At 41.2% G+C, this 22,133-nt stretch overlaps 1 protein-coding gene across 1 annotated transcript; it reads right to left on the bottom strand.

Annotated features, from left to right (window-relative positions):
- Window positions 1–837: 837 nt before the first annotated feature.
- Window positions 838–22,106, bottom strand: LOC133508985 (ciliary rootlet coiled-coil protein 2-like). Its single transcript, XM_061835590.1, is given in 13 exon segments — window positions 838–5,588; window positions 8,214–8,450; window positions 8,690–8,743; window positions 10,558–10,688; window positions 11,739–12,438; window positions 14,052–14,153; window positions 14,300–14,437; window positions 14,511–14,609; window positions 14,699–16,057; window positions 16,135–16,560; window positions 19,892–20,709; window positions 20,758–20,844; window positions 22,022–22,106. Coding segments are annotated over 12 exon segments (4,128 nt in total). The 3' UTR covers window positions 838–5,588; window positions 8,214–8,321.
- Between the last annotated feature and the right edge of the window lie 27 nt (window positions 22,107–22,133).

Raw genomic sequence — 22,133 nt, 5'->3', positions numbered from 1 at the left:
CACGACAGGAATTGGTCAATGACCTGAAAAGAGGTTGGACCACCGTTTCCAAGGTAACTGTTGGTAGTACACGAAGACATCATGATTTGAATTCATGCATGGCACAGAAGGTTCCCCTCCTTAAACCAGCACATGTAAAGCCCTGTATTTGCCAATTACCATTTGGATGATACCGAGCACTCATGGGAGAAAGTTTTGTGGTCAGATGAGATAAAAATTTTACTTTTTGGTCATAATTCCACTAACCGTGTTTGGAGGAAGACAAATGATAAGTTCAATCCCAAGAACAACCATCACTACTGTGAACCCTGGGGGTGGTAACATCATGCTTTGGGGGTGTTTTTCTGCAAATGGGAGAGGACAACTGCACTGTATTAAGGAGAGGATGACCGTGGCCATGTATTGTGAGATTTTTCGGGAACAACCTCTTCTGCAGTGTCTGAAAACCTGGTGAACAACTACAAGAAACGTTTGACATCTGTAATTGCAAACAAAGGCTACTGTAACCAAATATTAACAGTCGTTTTCTCAGGTGTTAAAATACTTATTTGCAGTCGTATCACACAAATAAATTATTAAAAAAAATCATACACTGTGATTTCTGGATTTTTCTTTTTAGATTATCTCTCTCACAGTGGACATGCACATATGATGAAAATTTCAGACCCCTCCATGACTTCTAAGTGAGAGAACCTGCAATATAGCAGGGTGTTCAATTACTTATTTTCTTCACTGTACATTCCTGGACAGTCATACCTTCATGCTCAGAAGCACAAGTCAAATGTTTGTGCTTGGTCCTGCCAATCCTAACTTGGATCTTAGTGTCTGGAAGCAGTAACACCTCCAGTTAAGAAAAAAAAAAAAAAAAAAAAAAAAAAAAACATCACGTAGTAGGTTGTCTATTATAATTTATTGAACTTTATTATTTTCATAGACAGTTATATTCCACCCATTCTAATCTCACGTCAACAGTCACCTACGGGCCAATACAGCTAAAATATTTAAAGGTGGTATTTACCAAAACATTTCACCAGCTATTTTGGAACAACCAAAGCATTCTATTTATACAAATAAAGTAGAACAAATATAAAATCAGAAATCAAGTTGTGTGTTAAATTTTGAAATTACACAGGAAAAATATTGGGAAAATGAAGAAATTGGGTGATAAAAAAGAAAGAAAAAAAATAAAAAAAGAATAAAAAAGGGATGAAAGCCAAACCAATACTTAAAATCTAATCAATAATCAGTGCAGATGAATATCAGCTGCTTCAGGCTTACAAAAAGGTATCACTGCCAAGACACATCTCATGATGAGTAAGAACATAGAGCCCCCTCAAGACCATCATAACCTAATTCTTTCAAAATATAATCATGGTATTGGTTGCAGGCACATATCTAAGCTTCTGAACATTACAATGAGCATGGTTGGTGTCATTTTTAAGTGGAAAGCCAATCAGACTGCTATACATTTGACTTGATCATGTCGTCCTCACAAGATTTCTGACAGAGGAGTGCAAAGAATAATCAGAAGAGTTGTCCAAGAATCAAGGACCATATGTGGAGAGCTTTAAAAAGACTTGGAATTAGGAGGCACTGTTGTCACAAGAAAAACAATGAGTAATATCCCCTGACACCATGGCCTGTATGCACACTCATCACGGGGGGAATCACATCATAGCTCGTTTCAGGTCAGCTGAACGACATTTGGAAAAGACAATTAAATACTGGAAGACCATTGCCTGGTCAGTTGACAGCAAAATTTAAACGTTTGGATGACCGAATGTACCCCACATTTGGAGGAAAAATGGCAAAGTACATCAAACTAAAAACACCATGCCAAAAGTGAAATGCAGAGCTGGGAGCCTGATGCTGTGGGGCTGCTTTTCAGCAAATGGAACTGGTAAACTTCGCATTATTGAAGGAAGGATGAATGAGCAAATGTACCGATCTGTACAATCTTGACACAAATCTGCTGCCAGCTCCGAAAATGATAAAAAAACATAAGGACGGTGAACATTTCAGCAGGATATTGATCCAAGGAACCTCTGTTGGCTTCAAGAAGAAAAAAAGTTGCTAAAATGGCCCAGCAAATTACCTGACTTAAATCCAACTAAAATATATGGAAAACTGAAACACAAGATCCATAAAAGAAGACCACAGAACCTTGAAGATTTGAAGACTGCTTGTGTGGAGGAACGGGCCAAAATCACAACAGATCAATGCATGCAACTGGTTTCTCCATAAAGGAGGCATCTTGAAGCTGCCATCAAAAACAAAGGATTTTGTATGACGTATTTAATAAATACCAGTTGGCATGTTCAATACAATTTCCTTCTGTTATTTCAAATTATTACACACTACTTAATTTCCGAGTGTTTTCGTTCTACTTTCATTAAATGGATGGATTACTTGGAATGTTCCCAACATCAGGTAAAATATTCATGTCAATAGGACCTTTGGTAATATACTGTATTTAATGAGAAAAAGGTGACTCAAATAGTTATTTCATCCTCTGTAAAAAATACTCATTATCATCACAATCATAATAATAAGCTATAACATCAGCTATTAGGATTCATCAGTGTAACAAGTTAAACCAGAACTCTTTTAACCCACAATTCCCCCTCTAGGGGAAAAGAAAAAAAAAATACAAAAAATGCATAGGTAATTGAAAAAGAATTGTGAACTAAAATAACAGTAACCACACTTGTGTTTTTCAGTAGAAAATATTTCAAGACATTGGGATCGGTTCTTCTTATTATGGAAACCAGCAAGCATTCAGACATAAAATAGGGAGATGGAACTACTTGTGGAGTCTTTGTCATGAAGGTAACGTAAATCTAATTTCATGCAAAAGTAAATTTGTTTCCACCCCGACACTCCTCATTATATGGTACATGTGCCAGAATCATCCAATTCAATAAAAATGAGTTTTTAGAGCAGGGGTCTCAAACTGGCGGCCCAGGGGCCTCTTGTGGCCCATGAGGCGATAACTTGTGAGCCTCACCTTGATATGAAAGTTTAATGTTAGTGCGGCCCTCGAGTTGTTTTGTGGATGGCACTTTTACAGTGTTTTGTATGGCGCTGACAAACCAACCAATCATGGTGGGGTATATGGCGCTTGGGGATGTGACATCGACCGGGCTTGATACAAGCAGACATTTTTCAGTGAGTGGAATTTACAGAAGCATTGCTGCGGAGTTTTATTAGTAGTTTTTTTTAAACTTGTTTACACCAGTGTCATTGCTTATCTCATCTTGTATTAAAAATAAGGAATACGTTTGAGAAGATTAGATATTTTTTAAATTTCTAATTAAATTGTGTGCATGTGTATGTCCATCTGAGGCCCAGCCTCTGGCAAATTCTCCCTCCAGTGGCCCCAAGGTAAATTGGGTTTGAGACCCCTGCTTTGGAGGCTATTAGTAGGTTCACAAAACTTGTCCTCTTCTATTAAGATGGCAAAACAAAGAAAAGCAGGCTTTCAGTCAATTCCTGAGGACATTAACATCATTGCGGATTAAAAAAAATTGGTTGTCAGAGAACAGAAGCCAGAGAGATGCTTGTTCCATCATTAAAGAGACCTTTTCTAACCACAAAATTGTCGTTAATTATATAATTTAGTTCTTTAATTTAGTAATTTCTCATTTATTCACGCTATTTATTGACAACAGGTAATCTAATAATAATAATAATAATAATAATAATAGATAATCTGTAGTAATATATTTTATTATAATGTAAAATAAATTTTCACACTCCAAAAAATCTATTACTGTGGACACAAAGTTCCTATCGCTCAAGGTCAAAGTTCTATAACATTCCTTGGGAAAGTATCAATTGTGAGCTATCGGTGAGTTTGAGTGGATGAAAAATGCTGCATTTAATGTTTCGTTAATTTTGTGGTTTTATACAGATCGAATGTGACAAATGTAATCGATCGATCTAGTCATCCTGTCTAATAATGACAGGATACAGTCTATGGGCTAAAATATGTGCCAGCAGGCATTGAATTTGAAATACAATTTAAAGTTGCATTGTTTAATTTTAAATATTGCATATAAAAACCGCATATGAACATAATAATTTGAAACTGAATGTGTTAGTTTGGAAACGAAGTTGAGTAAACTTAAAAGTGAATGTAAGAAATAAAATTCAAATTATATATTTTCTACATTCAGTTTGACAATTTCAGATCCCAACTTACATTAGCTGGGACGGACACCCGGGGACTGGAAAGTAGAGCAATCGATTGGCGATACACAGATCTCCTCTCCCGCCATCACCTTTGTTTAAATTTTTTATTTTTTTAACTGTGTAAGACAGGGACTCTCCGGAAAGTAACATCTTGTAACCATTCCAATAATTCCTTACCCTCAGCTATAGTATTTTAACCTTAATACCACCTTTCCTTAACCTTTGTGGAATCCATCATTCGGTAAGAGAGATGAAAAAGGACTTCCTTTCAAACATGCGAAAAGAAATACGACACTGACCTTACTAAGTCATCTTACGTAAGGTCACCCAGGCGTTCAACTCTACGCCTGAGGCTTTCGTGACATCTCGGTGTAGGAACAGCACATCTCAATACAGACAGCACTGATTCAAATTAATCGAAAGGTTTTACACGACTGAATTGCAATCCAGCACTAACGTATCTGCTGTCCACGTTTTTTGAGCGGGGGGGTGGGGGGTTTGGGGGGTGGAGTTGGACATGGATGTTTTCCACCAAAGACAAATCTGTCAAAGTCAAAGGTTAGAGGCTGAAATATTTTGTGTAATATTCAAACTTGATACAAAGAGCCATTATATCAAGCTACATATCCGTCAGTGACGCATAGTCATTTATCCTCTTTACAGCTGCGAGGTTTCAATGGCTGAACAATTATATCAATCACTGATAGAAAAATACATTTGCTGCACCAGGGTCATTTTACACCCAAATAGAAATGACAAAAACATGAATTTTAGAAAACAAAAAAGTTAGCGAGCGAAGGTGACAGCTAATGAATCTTTTATACAAGATTGTGTGCAAAATACTGAAAAAATCAAATTAAAAATAGATCCCGTGTTTGATATCTGTCAGAAAATAGATTTCAATGTACTTGCTCATATGAGATGAGAGCCTTAGGTTGACGTGTGCATCGGCACATGATGCAGTTTTTTGTCGCTTCCATAAGAAAAAAGTTCGAGTGTCACAGCATCCAGAGGTGGCAGCAACAGAAGAGCTCTTCAGTCGATTAGTAAGAAACATGATGTCCGTCTGTGTTGACCACAACGTAAATGTGTGGCCAGAGGTCTCAGTCAGTCATCTTACTGGCTTTAGGCAATTTAACTGGAGTGGCTGCAGAAGATGTTGAATCCGAAAAGTGTGCAAAAAAGACCTTCCGTTAAGATGAGCTGAGACGTATTTCCACCTGTGTTTATGCAACCCATGCCAGGAGTCCATTTAGATTTATTTATTTGTAGTTTTCAGTTGATCACTTTGAGGTCCACTGTCCAAGTCAAGACCGTATGACTGTTATTTTTTAGATGACCTTAGCTGCTCCATTGTAATGACATCATTTCCCTTTGAATGGTCCATTCGAAGGCTGCAGGGAGAGAATGCATATAATAATTGTTAGTATGATGCAACAGTAAGTGAAATTCAAAAAGTGTAATGCATTTTGTACAGATTCCTGAAACACAGAAAATACTATAGAACTTTTTACAAATTATAAACTTTCTTAATTGTTGAAGACAGCTTGTTCTCATTATTATGATTACTAAAATTATAATTAACATGAAATTTTTATAAAGTGTAACACTGTTACAGCTGTGGATGTTTTTGGAAGCGGTAGAAAAATAATGTTGAATTGCGTTAACATTTCTGTTATTTGTTACATTAAAAATCCTAAAATAATTCACTGCGTGTAGTGAATCGAGTTTCACCTCTTCAGTTGAACTACTAAAATAAAGCTTTCTACAATATTTTCTACAATATTGTAATTGATTGAGTGGCTGGGTAAAAAGTAACTAGGGATTAAAAAGTCATTATATAAAAATGTGTTCTAATAAATAGGACTTGGTTTATGACATGAGGAAATGAATGTTAATTTCATATTTCAACATAAGTACCAGAGATGTTAACCAGTTTCCTTCACATGGCCAGGGAAGGAATGAACAAGCGTCTGAAGGACATCATCATGAAGAACCTCCTCCAGAATCTGTCGCTAATGCCTCCACTCTGCAAGGTTGTTGTGTACACTTCTCAATGTTTTTTTTAATGGCTTAAGTCACATCCTCCTTGAACCACAAATTTATTGTGGTTGAGGGGTTTGTGTGTCCCAGTGAATCCTAGGAGCTAAGCCATCTGGGGCTTAATGTTCCTGGCAGGGTCACCCCTGGTCAAAGAGGTCCGAGGTGAGGGACCAGACGAAGCACGGTTAAAAGACATCCTATGATGAAAAAAATGACTGAATCGTGTTTTTCCTTGCGTGAATGTGGGTCAGCAAGGACAAACCCAGGGGGCCAGGTCTGGAGGTGGGGCTCGAAGGCAAGCACATAGTGGCTAACCCTAATCCTGCACCAATGGGGCCCGTCCCTGCACAGCCCAAAAGCGTAACACGGGTCCTCCTTCCCATGTGCTCATCAACTGTGAGAGGGGACATAGGAATCAGGTGCAGTGTGAGCTGGGCAGAAGCTGAAGGAGGGGACCTTGGCCGTTCGATAAGGTGACTGGTGCCTATCGCAGTGGCAAGCCCCCAAACCCCAAGTGTTGAAAGATGGCCACAAGGTGAAAAAGGTGTCCTATTGGCAATGTTGATATGTGGGACTTCTCGAGAAGTTGTGAGTTAGTGGGGAAAATACTTCAATTAAATTTTACCAACACGCTTTGCCAATAGCAAGCTGCCTAGGATCTCTGAGTCTGGCTTTCCTACTTCCGGGATTGAGATCACCAAGGTGATTAAAAAGCTCCTCCAAGGTATGGGAAAAAGAGCGCCCTGATACAGGCTGTTTGGTCCCTGTATGGCCAGTGTCAGACCTTTGTCTCCGCTAGTGCCAGTAAGTCTGATTTGTTTCCGTGAGGGTTGCATTCCGCCAAGGCTACCCTTTGTCAAAGATGATGCTCAAAACAACTAAGGAGAGAATTTCAAGGTGCAGCGAAGTCATAGACGGGGTCCGGTTTGGTGGCCTTAGTAGTGAATCCCTGCTTTTTGCAGGTGATGTTGTTCTGTTGGCTTGTTTAAGATGTGCTCTCCAACTCTCACTGGAGTGGTTTGCAGCGGACTGTAAATCAGTTGGAATGAAAATCACCACCTCCAAATCTGAAACCCTGGTCCTCAGTTGGTGGAGTGGCGTCTTCAGGTTGGGGATGAAAACCTCTTCAAGTATGGTGGGGTCATGTTCACAATTTAGGGAAGAATGGGACAGGAGATCGACATGCAAATCGGTGAAGCGGAATTTGTACTGGTCCGTTGTGGTGAAGAAGGAGCTCAGCCAAAAGGCAAACCTCTCAATTTCCTGGTCGATCTACATTCCTAACCTCATGTGGTCACGGCCTCAGAGTCCCGGATGGATCCTGAATCCAAGCAGCCAAAATGAGTTTCCTCCACATGTCCAGGCTCTCTTTTGCAGATAGCGTGAGAAACTCCGTCTTCCGGGAGGGGCTCAGAGTAGAGCTGCTGCTCCTCCACATTAAGAGGAGACAAATGAGGTAGCCCCGGCATCTGATTAGGATGGCTCCTGGACACCTTCCTGGCAAGGTGTTCCTGGCATGTGCCGCCAGCAGAACACGCTATGTTTCCCTGCTGGCTTCGAGAAGCTGGATAAAGTGGCTGGGGAGAGGGAAGATTGGGCTTCTGTTAAAGCTGCTGCCCTCATGAAACAACCTCAGATAAGTGGAATAAAATGGATGGATGGACTTTTGTCATTTTCTAATAATTTCAGTGAGCCACAAAATTATATCAGCAATTTCTAATTATTAGTTACTTTTATTCACCCTGTTTATTTCACTCAAGTACTAATCAAAACAAAGCATCGCTATCTTTTAACGGCGGCGCATCAAGTAGCACATATCACAGACAAATCAATGCTAGACAATATTTTCAAATGTTTGAAGACTGCTGCAGTCAGTAGAGTAGATGAGGAAAATTGACAAATAAAATTTTGACCTTGACTTTATCAAACTTCTTTTAATAGACAAAAAAGAGTAAAAGTAAAAAGAGTTCACTTACTTAGCTTTATCTTCATCTGTTGGCAGCTGAGATGTATTTCTATGGACAAGTTGAATCATAAATCTATTCGTGTGTTCTGCTTGTTAGTAGTAGCCAAGAGAGTGCGATTCAGCGGAAACCTTCACCAACTGGAGGCACGTACACAGTGGTGACCCCGTTTGAACTGAGCCCATTGGAGCCCAGCGTTTGGACACTGATCTCAACTGGGTAAGTTAGGTCCATGTTTTCCAGGACACACTGTAAAAAATACAGTTGAAATGCCGTGGTTTGTTTTTGAGCTGCAAAAAGAATGTTCTTTATCACACAGAGTGATGTAAGTACTTGAGATTTACAGAACTTATAAAAAGTTATACAGCTCAAAATCCTGAATGAGGTAGAGCAATGGGCTCATGGACAAAGAAATGACCAGACTGTAAATCATTATAATGACCTAAAACAACAACAACAACAACAACAAGAAAAACAATAATTCACACCTTGGTGCATGCTGAGCTCATCACAGACTTGCAGAGTTTCCCACCTAAAAACACCTGAAAATACAAGAAATCATGACCGGACATTCATTCATACAAATTCTGCCTAAAACTGGTCATATAAAGTATTTTCACCAGTATACCACCTTTTACTTAATCTGTGTGGAATAGTTTGGACAAAAGGTGCTTCCTTTCTAACATAGGAAAGTAAAGTGTATTATAGTAGTGTTTACTAACAGCAAGGGAGTTTACATGAATACATCTGAAAACTGTAGTCCAGACCTTTTTCCACCTTATCCGTGTCTTTAAAATGGTATCATGTTGCCGTTAACCTAAGTGAGTGGAAGCAGACCCAACCATCAAAAAACCCACAGAACTAGCAAACCAGCCACGGTCTTGGAACTGCCCGATAGAGAGCGTCAAGGTACTTTTATAGCTGAGAGGAAAATGGAATGACATCATCAACACGTTATGTTGGTTGGTATGTCGACACCAAGACTGTGATAGATGCTCGCTTAGTGGCAAACCTCAAGTTAACCAACCACGCAGAGATGATGATGTTGTGCAAAATGTAATAAAAGCAATGGTTTTCAAATCCTTTTCAACGCATATTCAATTGAATAAACTACACAAATGACACATTTAATGTTAGAAAAAAAAATCCCCAAATTTCCTTCATTTTACATTTGATGTCTGCAACGCGTTCCAAAAAAAGGCTGGGGTATGGGCATCTTTACTACTGTTACATTACCTTTTCTTTTAACACTCATTAAGTATTTGGAAACTGAGAACACTAATTGTTGAAGCTTGTAGGTGGAATTATTTCCCATTCTTCAATGTGGTACAACTTCAGCTGATGCTCACAAAGGTCACTGGAGTGCTGGAGCCAATCCCAGCTAGCTTCAGGCGAAAGGCAGACTACACCCTAAACTGAACCACCAGTGAGTCGCAGGGCACATATCGACACCATCACTGAGTGGAAATTGATCCCAAGCAATGTTCCCTCTAAGTTTTCACGTCTGAGCAAACACACCAAGGGAGTCATACCAAGTCAACTACTAACAATACATTTGAAATGTCGCTTCCAACTTTGTTTCTTTTTTTGTTTTTTGTTTTTTAAACCCACAATGATATCCCCACCTCTTTTTCTTGGTGTACAATTGAATTATTGGTTGCAGAATATCTTTAGTAATGCATGTTGAAAGCTGAATGATGCTCCCAAAGAGTTTTAGGGTTAATGCCTCCTATACTTAAAATACAGAATTAGTTTTTTGGGCAATGTATCATCTGTGCTTGCATCTTCAATCAGACTGTGCCAAGTGGAATTTTAACATTACACACCATCTCTTCCTGCCCTTTCTACTTTGGCTTCAGACCAGACCTTTTTTTACTCGAAAAAAAAAAAAGAGAAAATCTCATCCAGTTTCACCACTTTTTCTTCAATTATTCACATACCCCAGTGTTTGTAATTATGAGTGTACCCCTTTAAAATGGAGGGGGGTGGTGTCAGGTAAAATAGGAAGTAGAGTGTGTGGCCCAGTGCGGCCGAGCAGCAGCTCTTTGTGTGAGGCAGTGTGCTGCCGTGTTTAAAAAAAAAAGCGACAAGTGCACAAATGCGCAGTTGCCCAGCTTAGATGGAGCATTGATCCCAAGGCTGCCTGCACCAAAGTCAGTAACACTTCCAAGAGGCACATTTATATTACTGAAAAGTTAAATGATTAAAAGAAAAGTTTAATCCACTGTTAAGTTTGACCATTTAATTCACTGATTACTTCACGTACCTCTCGAGCCCACATACACGTTACATAGTGCATTCACACTAAAAAATGTCTCTGGTTCTGGCAGATTGAAATACTGTATGTTGAGCCTACCCTGTAGCCATACACAAAGGTTCCATGACTGCAACCCAACTCATCCAGAGGAGGCCTCTGCCAGCCAATCAGGAGGCTGCTCTTACCCACTTGTTTGATGACCCCCACACTGTGCACCTCTGCTGGAGCATCTAAAGAAGATCACAATAAATACCTTTTGAGGATAGCAACAAACTGTGTACATACAGTTTAGTGTTTTATATTTTCCTGGCATTGTTTCTCAATAACATGAACATCATGTATAAAGCAACTGAGGGAGAAAACACCCTCCGACTGAAGTCCTGATTAAAACAAGTCATTAAAAATCACATATTTCATCAAATATCTAACATTTCGTCGGAACACGTACACTGTATTGACAGTAAAAGGTCCTAAACATTTCAACTATCTCACATGTCACTGTATGGGAACAAATGATTGTGGGTTTCTATCACCGAGGAACCTAAACAACAAAATCTATGAAATAAGATGTAAGGGTTACATATATTTGTTTGCAAATATGCATTCAGCAAGCAAATAAATGTAAGACTGAATACCAACACTTAAGTATTTACTACCAGTGGTCTTTTCCGGCTCCATCCTGTCAATGTGCATGACTGGTTAAATTTCACTTGGTGATATTTTCTTGAACATTAATGTGATGAACAACCTGATCAAAATAAGTGATTTCATACGTTTGATTTACACACCGTCGGTGACAAGACATATTATTTATTTTCCTTCTTTGAATTTTTTCTGTGCCATCTCCAAATCTGTTTTCCAGTTGGTGTATTTTTGTTGAATTTCATCAAAACACATTTGGCTAAGTTCAGGTGTACTGTAATTCTCAGAGATAAACAGATTCTTTTATTGCTTGTGAATATCTTAATCCTGATAGAACTGAAGTTGAAGTGAAGTTTATCAGTGAAGTCAGTTTCGGATAATTTTGCAAGATTAGGCTATGTTATTAGTGTATGAAATGTCAGTGTTTCGTAAATTACTTAACAGCCTTTTGCAATCCAAAAATACACACACAATTCCACTGTTAATTATAAAGTATAATAAAGGTAAATACACCATTCACGAACTGTGACGAACCAGATCATAGCTTACTAACAACAAGGTCAATCTATAAATATTGCACTTCACATACCACAATTTGACTTTTGTTAAAACGTTTGTTGGGTGGGCAGCCTTATTACCTGGCTCGGGTCTTGAAGGTTTCATCTTCTCTGGAGCAACCTGGGACATATTTGATGATTCCTTAGCAGAGTGCTGAGCAGAATATGACTTAAACATGGTGAATTCTAGATCGTTGCATGCAGAAGGAGCAGCAGCAATGGGTTTCATCATTGTGCTGAAGATATCAGTTTTTTCGCCAGTTGCTCTACTTGGAGCAGTTATGTATGAGGCCGGGCTTTTTAGACTTGTGTCAGAACACATGAAGACATCGGAGTCAGTAGTTTTAGAGGTCACTAAAGGAGCGGAATCAGAACGTTCTCCACCAGCCATGTCAGAAGAAATCCGTGTTTTCAATTCATTGGAGTCACTGCTTGACTCAACGGTGTTTTCTGATGCAGCAGTGTTGACCAGTGACTTTGTTGGAGAGCTTGTGGTGGCTACGGCCTCTTTAAAATGCCAGTTTGCAGTCAGATGAGGTGGAAATGGCATGTTGGTGCTTCTCGCGGTGACTGCATTAAAAAGTGTTCTTGGCTGATCACAAATCACAGGTGTGGCTGTCACCGGTGCCGAGTGCTTGGCAGTGGTTGAGAAAGAGCAGAGAGGGCCACTAGGTGGCATAATGACACTGAGGCCTTGAAGCTTTTTCTGACAAGACAGACTTGGGGACACAAGGGCTGAGAATGACATCCTTCTGGACTGCTCTCCTCTGCCTACCACAGCCTTGAAATGAAATCAGAAACAGACATATAATGACAGAATTTATCCATTTAATGTTACAAAGTACTGGCTTGACATGTTACTTTACAGCTACTCAGGAGTCTGCTGTAAGTGCTCTTGAAAGTTGACAATCTCAGGATCGCTTAGCCTACTTATGCCATCAACACTGCCAACCAAGATTGCAGGCACAGGACTCAGGTTGGCCCTGCTTAATTCACACACATTGGATGGCCAAGGGCACGACTCTTGTCTTATAGCTACAAATTTTGAGAGGGGTTCAGTGGCAGGCAGCTGCTGTGATAGAAGACCAAAAAACACTTTTGAGTTTTCATAGTGAAGAAAAAACTGATCAAGTTATTTTTGGACTAACCCTGTGAAATTGGTTGATTGTCATTTCTTAGTACATTTTTGCATATAATGTCAGATTTAACTGATCTAACCTTCATCTGCCTATAAAGCAAACTCGTTTTTCACAAAAACTGAGCCCTGCGACAAATACCGAGAATCTGTGAGGAACTGACACCCACCCAAAGGGATTTGTAATTGCCTTTAGATTCTACAAGATTTTTTTTCTGTTAAACAAGGTTATGGGTTGACTAAATATAGCTCCTCCCATTGCTTCAACATACTTTCTTGGCACAAATATCCCACAGGATATTTTTAGAGTAATCATGGATTTGGCCTGAGAACAAACACGAAATAGGAGACATGCTGACACTAGGCCTGCCCCCATCATGTATGTTGTTGACTAATTCTATTCGAGAGAGATTTCAGCAATAAATGTGACAACTCCTATATAGTTTGTTTGGCACTGGGAACTTCTTTGACCGGTTCTGATGATGGTGAGACCTGGTTGTCCTCCTGTATAAATTGGCACAGGTGAATTGGCATTTTGCTTCCTTTTTACAGTTGCCATACATGTGACATCAAAATTGTAGTCATGGTCATTTGTTGTTGACTCCTCAAAACAAGTGCTTTGTTCTTATTTGTTCTCTGCATTTTCTAGATTCTTTGCAGGAATCATTTTGTTGGTGTCCAGTTCCTGATGTGAGGCTCCAGTCCTGAGCCTTCCCAGTATAAATGCAGCAGTGTACTTGAGCAGGACTGCATCTCTGAGCAACTCATCAGCCCGTTGTGTCAGTGTAGAATCTACATCTCTGTGCTGTGCAAGACTTCCATCATCTGTTCCAAAAAACTGTTTCTCTCTTGACACCTCATGCAGGAAAGCTTCGCTCGCCATTGGATGATACATCATTATGAGATACTGACAGAATTGTTCTTAACTTAGCTGAAGCCATATAAGGATTTTTTTTTAAATCTTTTTTAAAGTAAGTATATCCATATCAGTCTGTCTCCTTGTTTCCTGGAGTCTATCGTACTACAAACAAAACCAAAATGCATGTATGACATGCAGGGGAGAAGATTGAGACTAAAGTCGCTGCTCAGAAACAGTGGCCTACTTTGGCTCAGAGATTGTAGTACCGTGTGCGGAAGGAAATAACACTGTTGTCCCAGCTGGTTTTTAAGAGTGATATAGTCAAGAGTTCTTTTTTTGTCATGTTTGACCAATGTATACAAATGAGAATCAGCCTAACAAACACTTTCTACATCGTTACCTTGGCTTTGAACTGAGCGGTGAGGATGTTGTGCTGGTCCTCAATTTGTACGGCAGCTTTTTCTCTGATGAGGACCGATGCTTTGGTCTGCAACTCTTTCACCTGCAACAAACACAACCAGGCAGAACTTTGGAACTGAGAGAAAAGATTTTCAATAACAAAAACAAAAAATACTCTATTCAAAATTTTGAATCTGATAAGCCTGCAGGTTCACTACAATCGATAAACGTGCAATAATTGTTTATTACCTGCATAGTTGGGTGTTCATTTTCCATAATTTTTTTTTCTGTCCATCTCTTCACCACTTCAGCGGGCTGGGATGCTTTTCTTTCTCCAGTTTCCCTCTGGGCTTCGGAGTTACTGAGCTGCGCACGGAGCTCTGCGGTCTGCACGTATGGAATGAATACACGAATATTCATTTGACTTTGTATGAGGCGAGTAGAAGTTGCTTAAATTGACCTCTTCACATGCTTTGTCCAGTTGTTCTTGTGACTTCTTCAGTTCTCTTTCTGCAACTTCAATCTCCCTCTCCAGATTATTCAGTTCCTCTTCTTCATTCTAAACAATTTGCGTGACAACAAATGGTGGGTTATCATATTTAAATGGTGAAATTACACACAAGACACTCATTGGAAGTGTCTGGGTACCTTTTTGGAGTTTGCAATTAAGCTTGTTGTCTTATTTTGTTTGTTTTTGTCTTTCGTTTTCATATTTTCTGACATCCAACCATTAGATGTGCTTGCTTGTGTTTGACTGTGAGAATCATAACGTTGGTCACACATTTGTTCTTCTCGAGATTGACGCAATGCTAGTATGTGTGCTCCCTCTTCTTTTAAACGTCTGACTGAAAGTTCAATTCTTCCTTTTTCATCCCTCAAACTGTTGATTGCCTTGAGTAGCCGTTCACATTCTCCTTGTAAATGATGGCATAGTTGCTTCTTATCTGTCAACTCTTGGACAGAATCAGCCAGTTTCAAACTCAACCCTGTCTGAGCTAACTGGTCTCTCTCTCTCTCCAAATGGTACACTTTCGGTGCAATTTTTGTGACCTCCTCTTTTCCACTTGAGAGTGACTCTAAAAGTGTCTGTTTTTCTCTTTTAAGGGCTGGAAAACACTCTGTGGACGTCTCTCTCTTTTCTTTCAGACCACTCACAGACTTTGAAAGACGAACTTGTACATCTTTCAGTCCTCTGACCACCCTGATTACTTGCTCCCTCTCCTGCTTAAGGCCATACAGAGATTGAGAAATATCGTCCTTCTCCTCTTTGAGTGCCCAAATTATCCGAGTTAAATGCTGTTTCTCCTCCTTCTGAGTTTGGACAGTTAGAGAGATTTCCCTTTTTTCCTTCCTGAGTCGCAATACACAGCTGTACAACTGCTCTTGCTCAGCTTTCAGGTTCTGAATGAAGTTGGTGACCCGCTGCAATTGATCACTGTTTGACTTCATGAGGTGAGGCCTTTCTAAATGGTCAACAGGCTTTGAATATGTACGATTGTTTTCTGGTGGTTGAGTTGATACAAGGTGTACCCCTCCTTCCTCTGTAACTATCAATCTATCCAAATATTTCTCTGGGTTGCTCTCTTGACACCTTCCTGATATTCTCGTTGCTTTCTCAGTTTGCAGCAGAGATCCACATGCCAAGTCCTTTTGCTCATGACAATCTACACACTCCTCTAACCTTTGCTGCAGCTCCATGATTGTATTGAGATCATGTTCAGTCTTTCTGGTGAGCTCTGTGATAAGACATGCTTGCTCTTGCTTCTCCTGCTCCAGCTTGTCTTTGTCTTCCTCCATACACAAAATATTCTTCCTCAGATGAGATTGCTCGCTCTTCATTTTTTCCTCATTGAGCTTAATCTGAGCCATCAACCCCTCAATGCGAAAACCCAAAGCTCGGTTCTCTTGATTTAGGGCCTTGATTAAGTCATCGTGGGTGATGACTTCATGTTGGACAGGAAGTGATTGGCAAGCATCAGCTCCATGACTGGTTGGTGTTGTGCTAATCTGAATACAAAAGGGAGAACACAATTAGTTATGTCTCTAAATCTGATCAATCCATACAATAAATGACACTACAATACCATATGTGAAAAAGGCTTTTGCTCCTCCACTCCTTGGTTTCCGAGTTGTACCTTTAGCTGGGCATTCTCTTGAGCCATCACCTGCAGCTGCTGCTTTGAGTGCTGAAGGGCGGACCCCGGGTGTTCACATTGCTCTCTGAGACCGTCAAGGTCCTCACCTAAACCCAAGCTCCTGTAAGAGTCCCTCAGTGCTTCAGGTTTTTTGCCGTGTGTATCCTCCACATTGAAGTGCCCCAGAGACCCGCACTCTCCTATTGCGTCTGAGGCCAAGGAGAGGGTTTGGAGACTGAGGTAAGGATAATTGCTTGGAGAGTCATTTTTAGATAAATGTTTGGCAGTAAAGATGGGAGCTTGGATGGCACGATTGGAGCTCCCTGCTGCAGCCAGCTGGCGTACAGTTGGAATTGCATCTTCCTCATCAAATACCTTTCAACACAAAAAGAACACCGTATTAGTGGAGCAAATTGTGTTTTAATAAGCAATATAACGACACCAAAACAAAAATATTTTCTATACTATATTATATAAGGGTCTCATTGAATTACCAGCTGTCAATTTTTATAGTGCCTCTCTTCATCAGGGTAGGTCAGTGTTTTTCAACCTTTTTTGAGCCACGGCACATTTTTTACATTGTAAAAATTTTGTGGCACACCACTAACCAAAAATGTTACAAAATAACACTCTGTATAGTATATTTAATTACAATATAATTTCTCAATTTATTTATACTCAGTCAGTGTGAAACCTGGGCCTGTTTAGATGAACACAAAGCCGATATCTTGGTAGGAATAGAAGAAAGACACACACGAAGCTCTTCTTCAACAGCTCTCAGTCTCTCTGTTTTTAGTTTTTATAGCAGTTAGGCTTGAAAGGCACAGATATGTTGTGGAAAATGGGAGCAATGTCAGAACAGCTTTGTTGGCCAGAATGGGGAACTCCTTGACAACAGTCAACCAAAATTCTGTCCAAAGGAAGATCAGCAAATCTTAGTTTTAAACCACGATCCTGTTTCAGTTTAGTTAGTTCCTCCTGCTCTTGTAAAGTCATGCCCTTTCCAACAACTGATGCCGAGCTGTATGGGTCCCTAACACAGTCAAAGCATTCAGTGGAGGCTGAAGAGAAATAAAATGACAACTTCTCCTCAAGACTTTTCAAATGTTTACCTATTACCTCAGACAGTGCAGCAGTGTTGCTTTGCCGTTTGTCTGTGAGTGGGAACATCTCCAGGTTGGCACGTTGTACATGTTGCCAGAGGTGCAGCTTTAAACGGAATCCATTTATTTTATCTGTGCTTGTAAGCAGGTTTTCATTTCAGCCCTGCATCCTTGTGTTCAGTTCATTAAGATGATGAAATATATTCAGCCAGATATGCCAGCTTTGCGCACCACTCATCACTTGCAAACAGATTTGAGTAATCAGACCTCTCATTTGTCAGAAACACTTTAAGTTCCTCTCGCAGCTCATACACACGGGTCACCACCTTACCGCGCGACAACCATCGGACCTCCGTATGGAGCAATAAGGCTTTATGCTCCGCTCCCATTTCCTCATACAGAGATACGAATATACGGCTTTTCAGAGGTCGTGTCTTTACAAAGTTCAGTATGTGCACCACATCGTCCAACACAGGAACCAGTTCTGCTGGTAAAGTCTTAGCAACGAGGGCCTCACGGTGCAAAAAACAGTGCGTAACAATCAGATCTGGGTTTCTTTCCTTCCCTCTACTCACGAAGCCTTTGGTGCGCCCGACCATGGCTGCAGCTCCATCAGTGCATACACTTGTGCAGTTTTCCCACGTAAGTCCTCCCTGGTCAAGATATTCCGATGTGACCCGAAAAATTTCCTCTCCAGTTGTTTTTTCTGGCAGTGCCTTGCAAAATAGGAAGTTTTTTCTAATGGCATCTCCATCCACAAAACGCACATTGACCAAGAGCTGAGAATGTCCACTAATATCCATAGACTCGTCAACTTGCAACCCAAATTTCCTATTGATGCGTATCTTTTCCAAAACATGGCTTTCGACGTCTTTAGACATGTCATCAATACGCCTGGCAATTGTGTTATCAGAGAGCGGGACTTTAGCTATGTCTTTAACCGCATCAGGGCCGAGCATCTCATTGACAATGGCTTTACAGGCAGTTAGTATTAATGTCTCTGCCACAGTATGCGGCTTTTTTGATTTAGCAACAAGTTCGGCGACTAGGTAACTAGCTTTGAGCGCTTTCTCATTTACCTTTGTGGTTTTTCTCATAAACGTTGCCTGTTTCTCTGTGTTTACACGCAGGCGAACAAAATAGTCTATCGGCTTGTTTTGAAGCGGCGGGTGTGTCGTTTGGAGATGGCGTTTAAGCTTGCTTGGCACCATGGCGCTGTTGGATAGCTTCTCGCCACACACCAGGCATAACGGAATAGATGTCGTCTCATCCCCGGTGAAAGTACATCCAAACGAAAGATCGCTTTCACTATATTGCCTTGAGCTCATCGTCTTTGCTTTCTTTTTCCCACCACTCATACTAGGGCCTTCATCCGGGTCAGAATCTTGTCCAGGGCCCAGTTCGGAGTTTGCAGTTGTCCTTTTTAAAAAACTTCTCCATGACTGTCACCACGGCCTCTCAGGTGCATCACTAATTCTCTTGGAGGAACGAGGCAATCAGCTACGTGTTGCCACACGGACAAATATTACATTACTCTGCCAGCCTTTACAGCACGGACACTGGATAATGACATAATATTTGCAGAAAATTATTAATAAATGTTAATTTAAAAAAAAAGTGATATTGGATAATTTCTCAAGGCACACCTGACGATCTCTCACGGCACACAGTGGTTGAAAATCACTGGGGTAGGTAGTGAGCTGGAAAATGCTGACTTGGGATGAGACTTGGGGTACTCCCTCACTGCACCAATTCCCAGTCAATCACAGTGCATAACCAATAACACAGATATTTACATACACATTCGCAGAGCAGAGATTCAAACCTTGAACCTCAGAACTTGAGAAGCACTAACAACCTGGCGACCATGCTCCAACACACAATGCCCAAGGAATACAAAAGTATCTCAGTGTGCTTCACATAACTTAACGTTGTGTTACATTATTGGCAGAACGGCGGCCCGATATTCGGTTTTCGTTCTACAGTCCAAAAGTATGCATGTTAGTTTAATTAGACCCTCGATGGTTCCAAGGATTGTGTGACTCATTATGTGCCCTGGGATTTGCTGGCAACTGTCATGCTCCTGGCGCCCAGCCAACCTGGGCGGGGCCAAGCAATCAGCACTCACACACTTGCACCTCATGAACCCTAATGACTCTCAGTCTATATTGGACCCGGGGGACGACTCGTCCTCCGCCAGATCATTGCCGCACTCCCGTTTGCCTGACTTCTGCCTTCTGTGTACTCACCCTCGCCTGTCCCCTGACCACACTTGTAAGCCTGCCACTACTAGTACTTCTGTTCGTGTGGACTGACTTGCTGGTAACCGACCTCGGAACAAATAAAGACCTCCTTTGTACTGCCTGCCTGCCTCTTGAGTCGTGCATTTGGGTCCGGCCTCGAGCCTCGTTCGTGACAGCAACCAGTCCAGGTTCTACCCGGCCACTTGCCCAAAGTCAGCTGGGATAGGCTCCAACTCACCTGCGACCTCAATGAAGACAAGCCAAAAGAAAAGGAATGGATAGATTTAACATAAGAAGACACAACACGTAACAAAAACAAAATCACACACAAACACAAAACACCTTTTCAGAGCTTCCTACAGCACGATCTACAATTATATCCACGTGAGAGGGAACAGAGCAATCATCCGCTGAGATTGTAGATGACTGACTGGGAGTGTTTTTCGTCAAACCTTTCAAGCCATGTTGAAGTCTACAGTTTTCCACTCTTAGCTCTTCCACCTCCTTAGCCAAGGCACTCTCAGACAAATTCAGCTGTTGTAGCTGCACCTTCATTTCTTCCTCCTTGCAGCACAGGACGAGGTTGCTCTCCTGAGCCTCTTGGAGCTGCTTCATCAGCCTTCTCTGTTCTGCCACCCCACTTTCCTCTCTTTCTAGCAGCACTCTGAGATCCTCCTGCAGGGTCACAATTAAACCTTGTAGCCTGACTTCATTTGAATTTTGTCTGTTCTCTTCTGTGCTCTGTTTTCACTTGGTCCTTCGTCCCCCCTCCTGGCTTGCATCTTTCTCTCCTCCATTATTTTGCATCCCCTTGCCTTCAATACTCTCTTCTTCATCTTCACCCTCTTCTCTAGCACCAGGTAGCCTTCCATGCTCATCCCAGTATGTTTCGGTCCTGGGTGTAATCCAAACTGCAGTCAATACTGCGGCATTAGTTGCCGCACTCACAGTCATGTCCAGTTGCTGCCTTTCTGAAGTGTAGATGCACTTCTGCAGGCTCTCCTGTCTGTCCCTTGCCAGGCTGAGCCTGCGGTAGAGTTGATGTTTAAAGTTGCCAAAGTATTGGGACTGGCAACCCATTTCATCCTCTTTTGCTTTCATCTGCCCCTCACAGCACTGCATTTTCTCTCGCCAGACACGTTCCAAAATATGGTAAATTAGTGTTTGCTGTTTATTGTCTGCCACAACTTCAAACTACCAGTATAAAATATCATTAAAACACACACCCAGTGTCATGAGCAGGGCTGGACCACTGCCAGGAGGGGCGTGGCCTAGACCGCTCTGGACGGTGCCGCCTCTGGCACTCGTCACAGCTGTTGCGCATTCAGCACGTTAATTGATCATTTATTTATGTTGGAGTTCCGCCACGGGCATTCGCTAGTTCATTGAGTTTGCACTGGGTGACCGGGTACGGACACTGCTTTTGAAATAAAAAGCCACTGGACATTATGCCTTTGCCTCGGAGTCCTGTGTTTGGGTCCTCCCCAGCACCGATTGCTCGCAACACCGAGCTCTGACTCACCACGGCCCTAAGTGTTTGATCCAGCCTCTAGTATTGCGTGCCAGGGTGGGCAGTAGTCAGAAACAAGAGACGAGCTGCAGGCTCCTCCTGACATATCCCCACCATCCCAACATACAGCAAAAGTCAGTGTATATCATCCAACACCTTGGCCTTTCCCATTTGCATTTTGCAAAAAGAAGCAAATTGGTTCTGTTACTGTGAATTTAACTGACACAAGCGTTTTAGCGGCAATATAACCAGCAGCGTGCTAACATTCAAATATCAAGACGAGGTGTCTGCGTGTCACCAGATCCCCTCTCACCTGTTACTCGGGTAGCTGACTGCATGGATGAACTTGCGAGTGCTCTTGGTGCTCCTCACCCGCTCACACAATTGACATACTAGTCCGAGTTGCGTCCAGCTGAATCCATGGTAACAAGACTCTTTTCACTTCTTTGGAGCTCTAACGCAGTCATGTGACCATGATTTGGTTTGCTTGTGCTCCCCTGGTGACTTTTTCCCTTGTTACAGACGAAACAACGGTGAATGATGAGTTTTACACTTCAAAAACAAATGTTCTTTCCAAAAACGTTGCACTTTGGACATTGATTACACATCTATTATTGATCTTTTTAATAGCTCAGTGGCAAGTTGGAGAGGACATCTCTCTCTCAAGTTACTCCATATGGTATTTTGTGCTTTTGCCTTTAAATTATTATCATGATTATTATTATTGCATATAATTCCAAATGGCAGTTAATATGTTAACAAGCAAATAGCTGGCACAATCACAAGACATTAAATTCAAATATCCCAATCACAATACTCAACGAAAATGATTTGTAATAACCTTGTATGCTGCGCTGCAGTGACCGTCGTTCTGTCTTCTGCACTCAAATTACGACCCAGTAAATTCATTTGAGCGGCTTTGTTGCCCTGCTGTTTCCTTAGAAACCCCACAGACGTGATACATTGCCAGAATCCTTAACCTGCCGCCCCCCTCTCTCCCCATCTGTTATACACTTTAATCTTCTTCTGTGGCTCTTTTTCCCTTTCGTAAATCTTCTGAGCCATAGTTTCTCAAAAAAAATCCAGATTGTG

The sequence above is a fragment of the Syngnathoides biaculeatus genome, chromosome 11 (assembly GCF_019802595.1).
Source record: "Syngnathoides biaculeatus isolate LvHL_M chromosome 11, ASM1980259v1, whole genome shotgun sequence".
Taxonomy (NCBI): Eukaryota; Metazoa; Chordata; class Actinopteri; order Syngnathiformes; family Syngnathidae; genus Syngnathoides; species Syngnathoides biaculeatus.
Note: the sequence above shows the minus strand (reverse complement) of the source record. Positions and strands in the feature narration are given on the sequence as shown.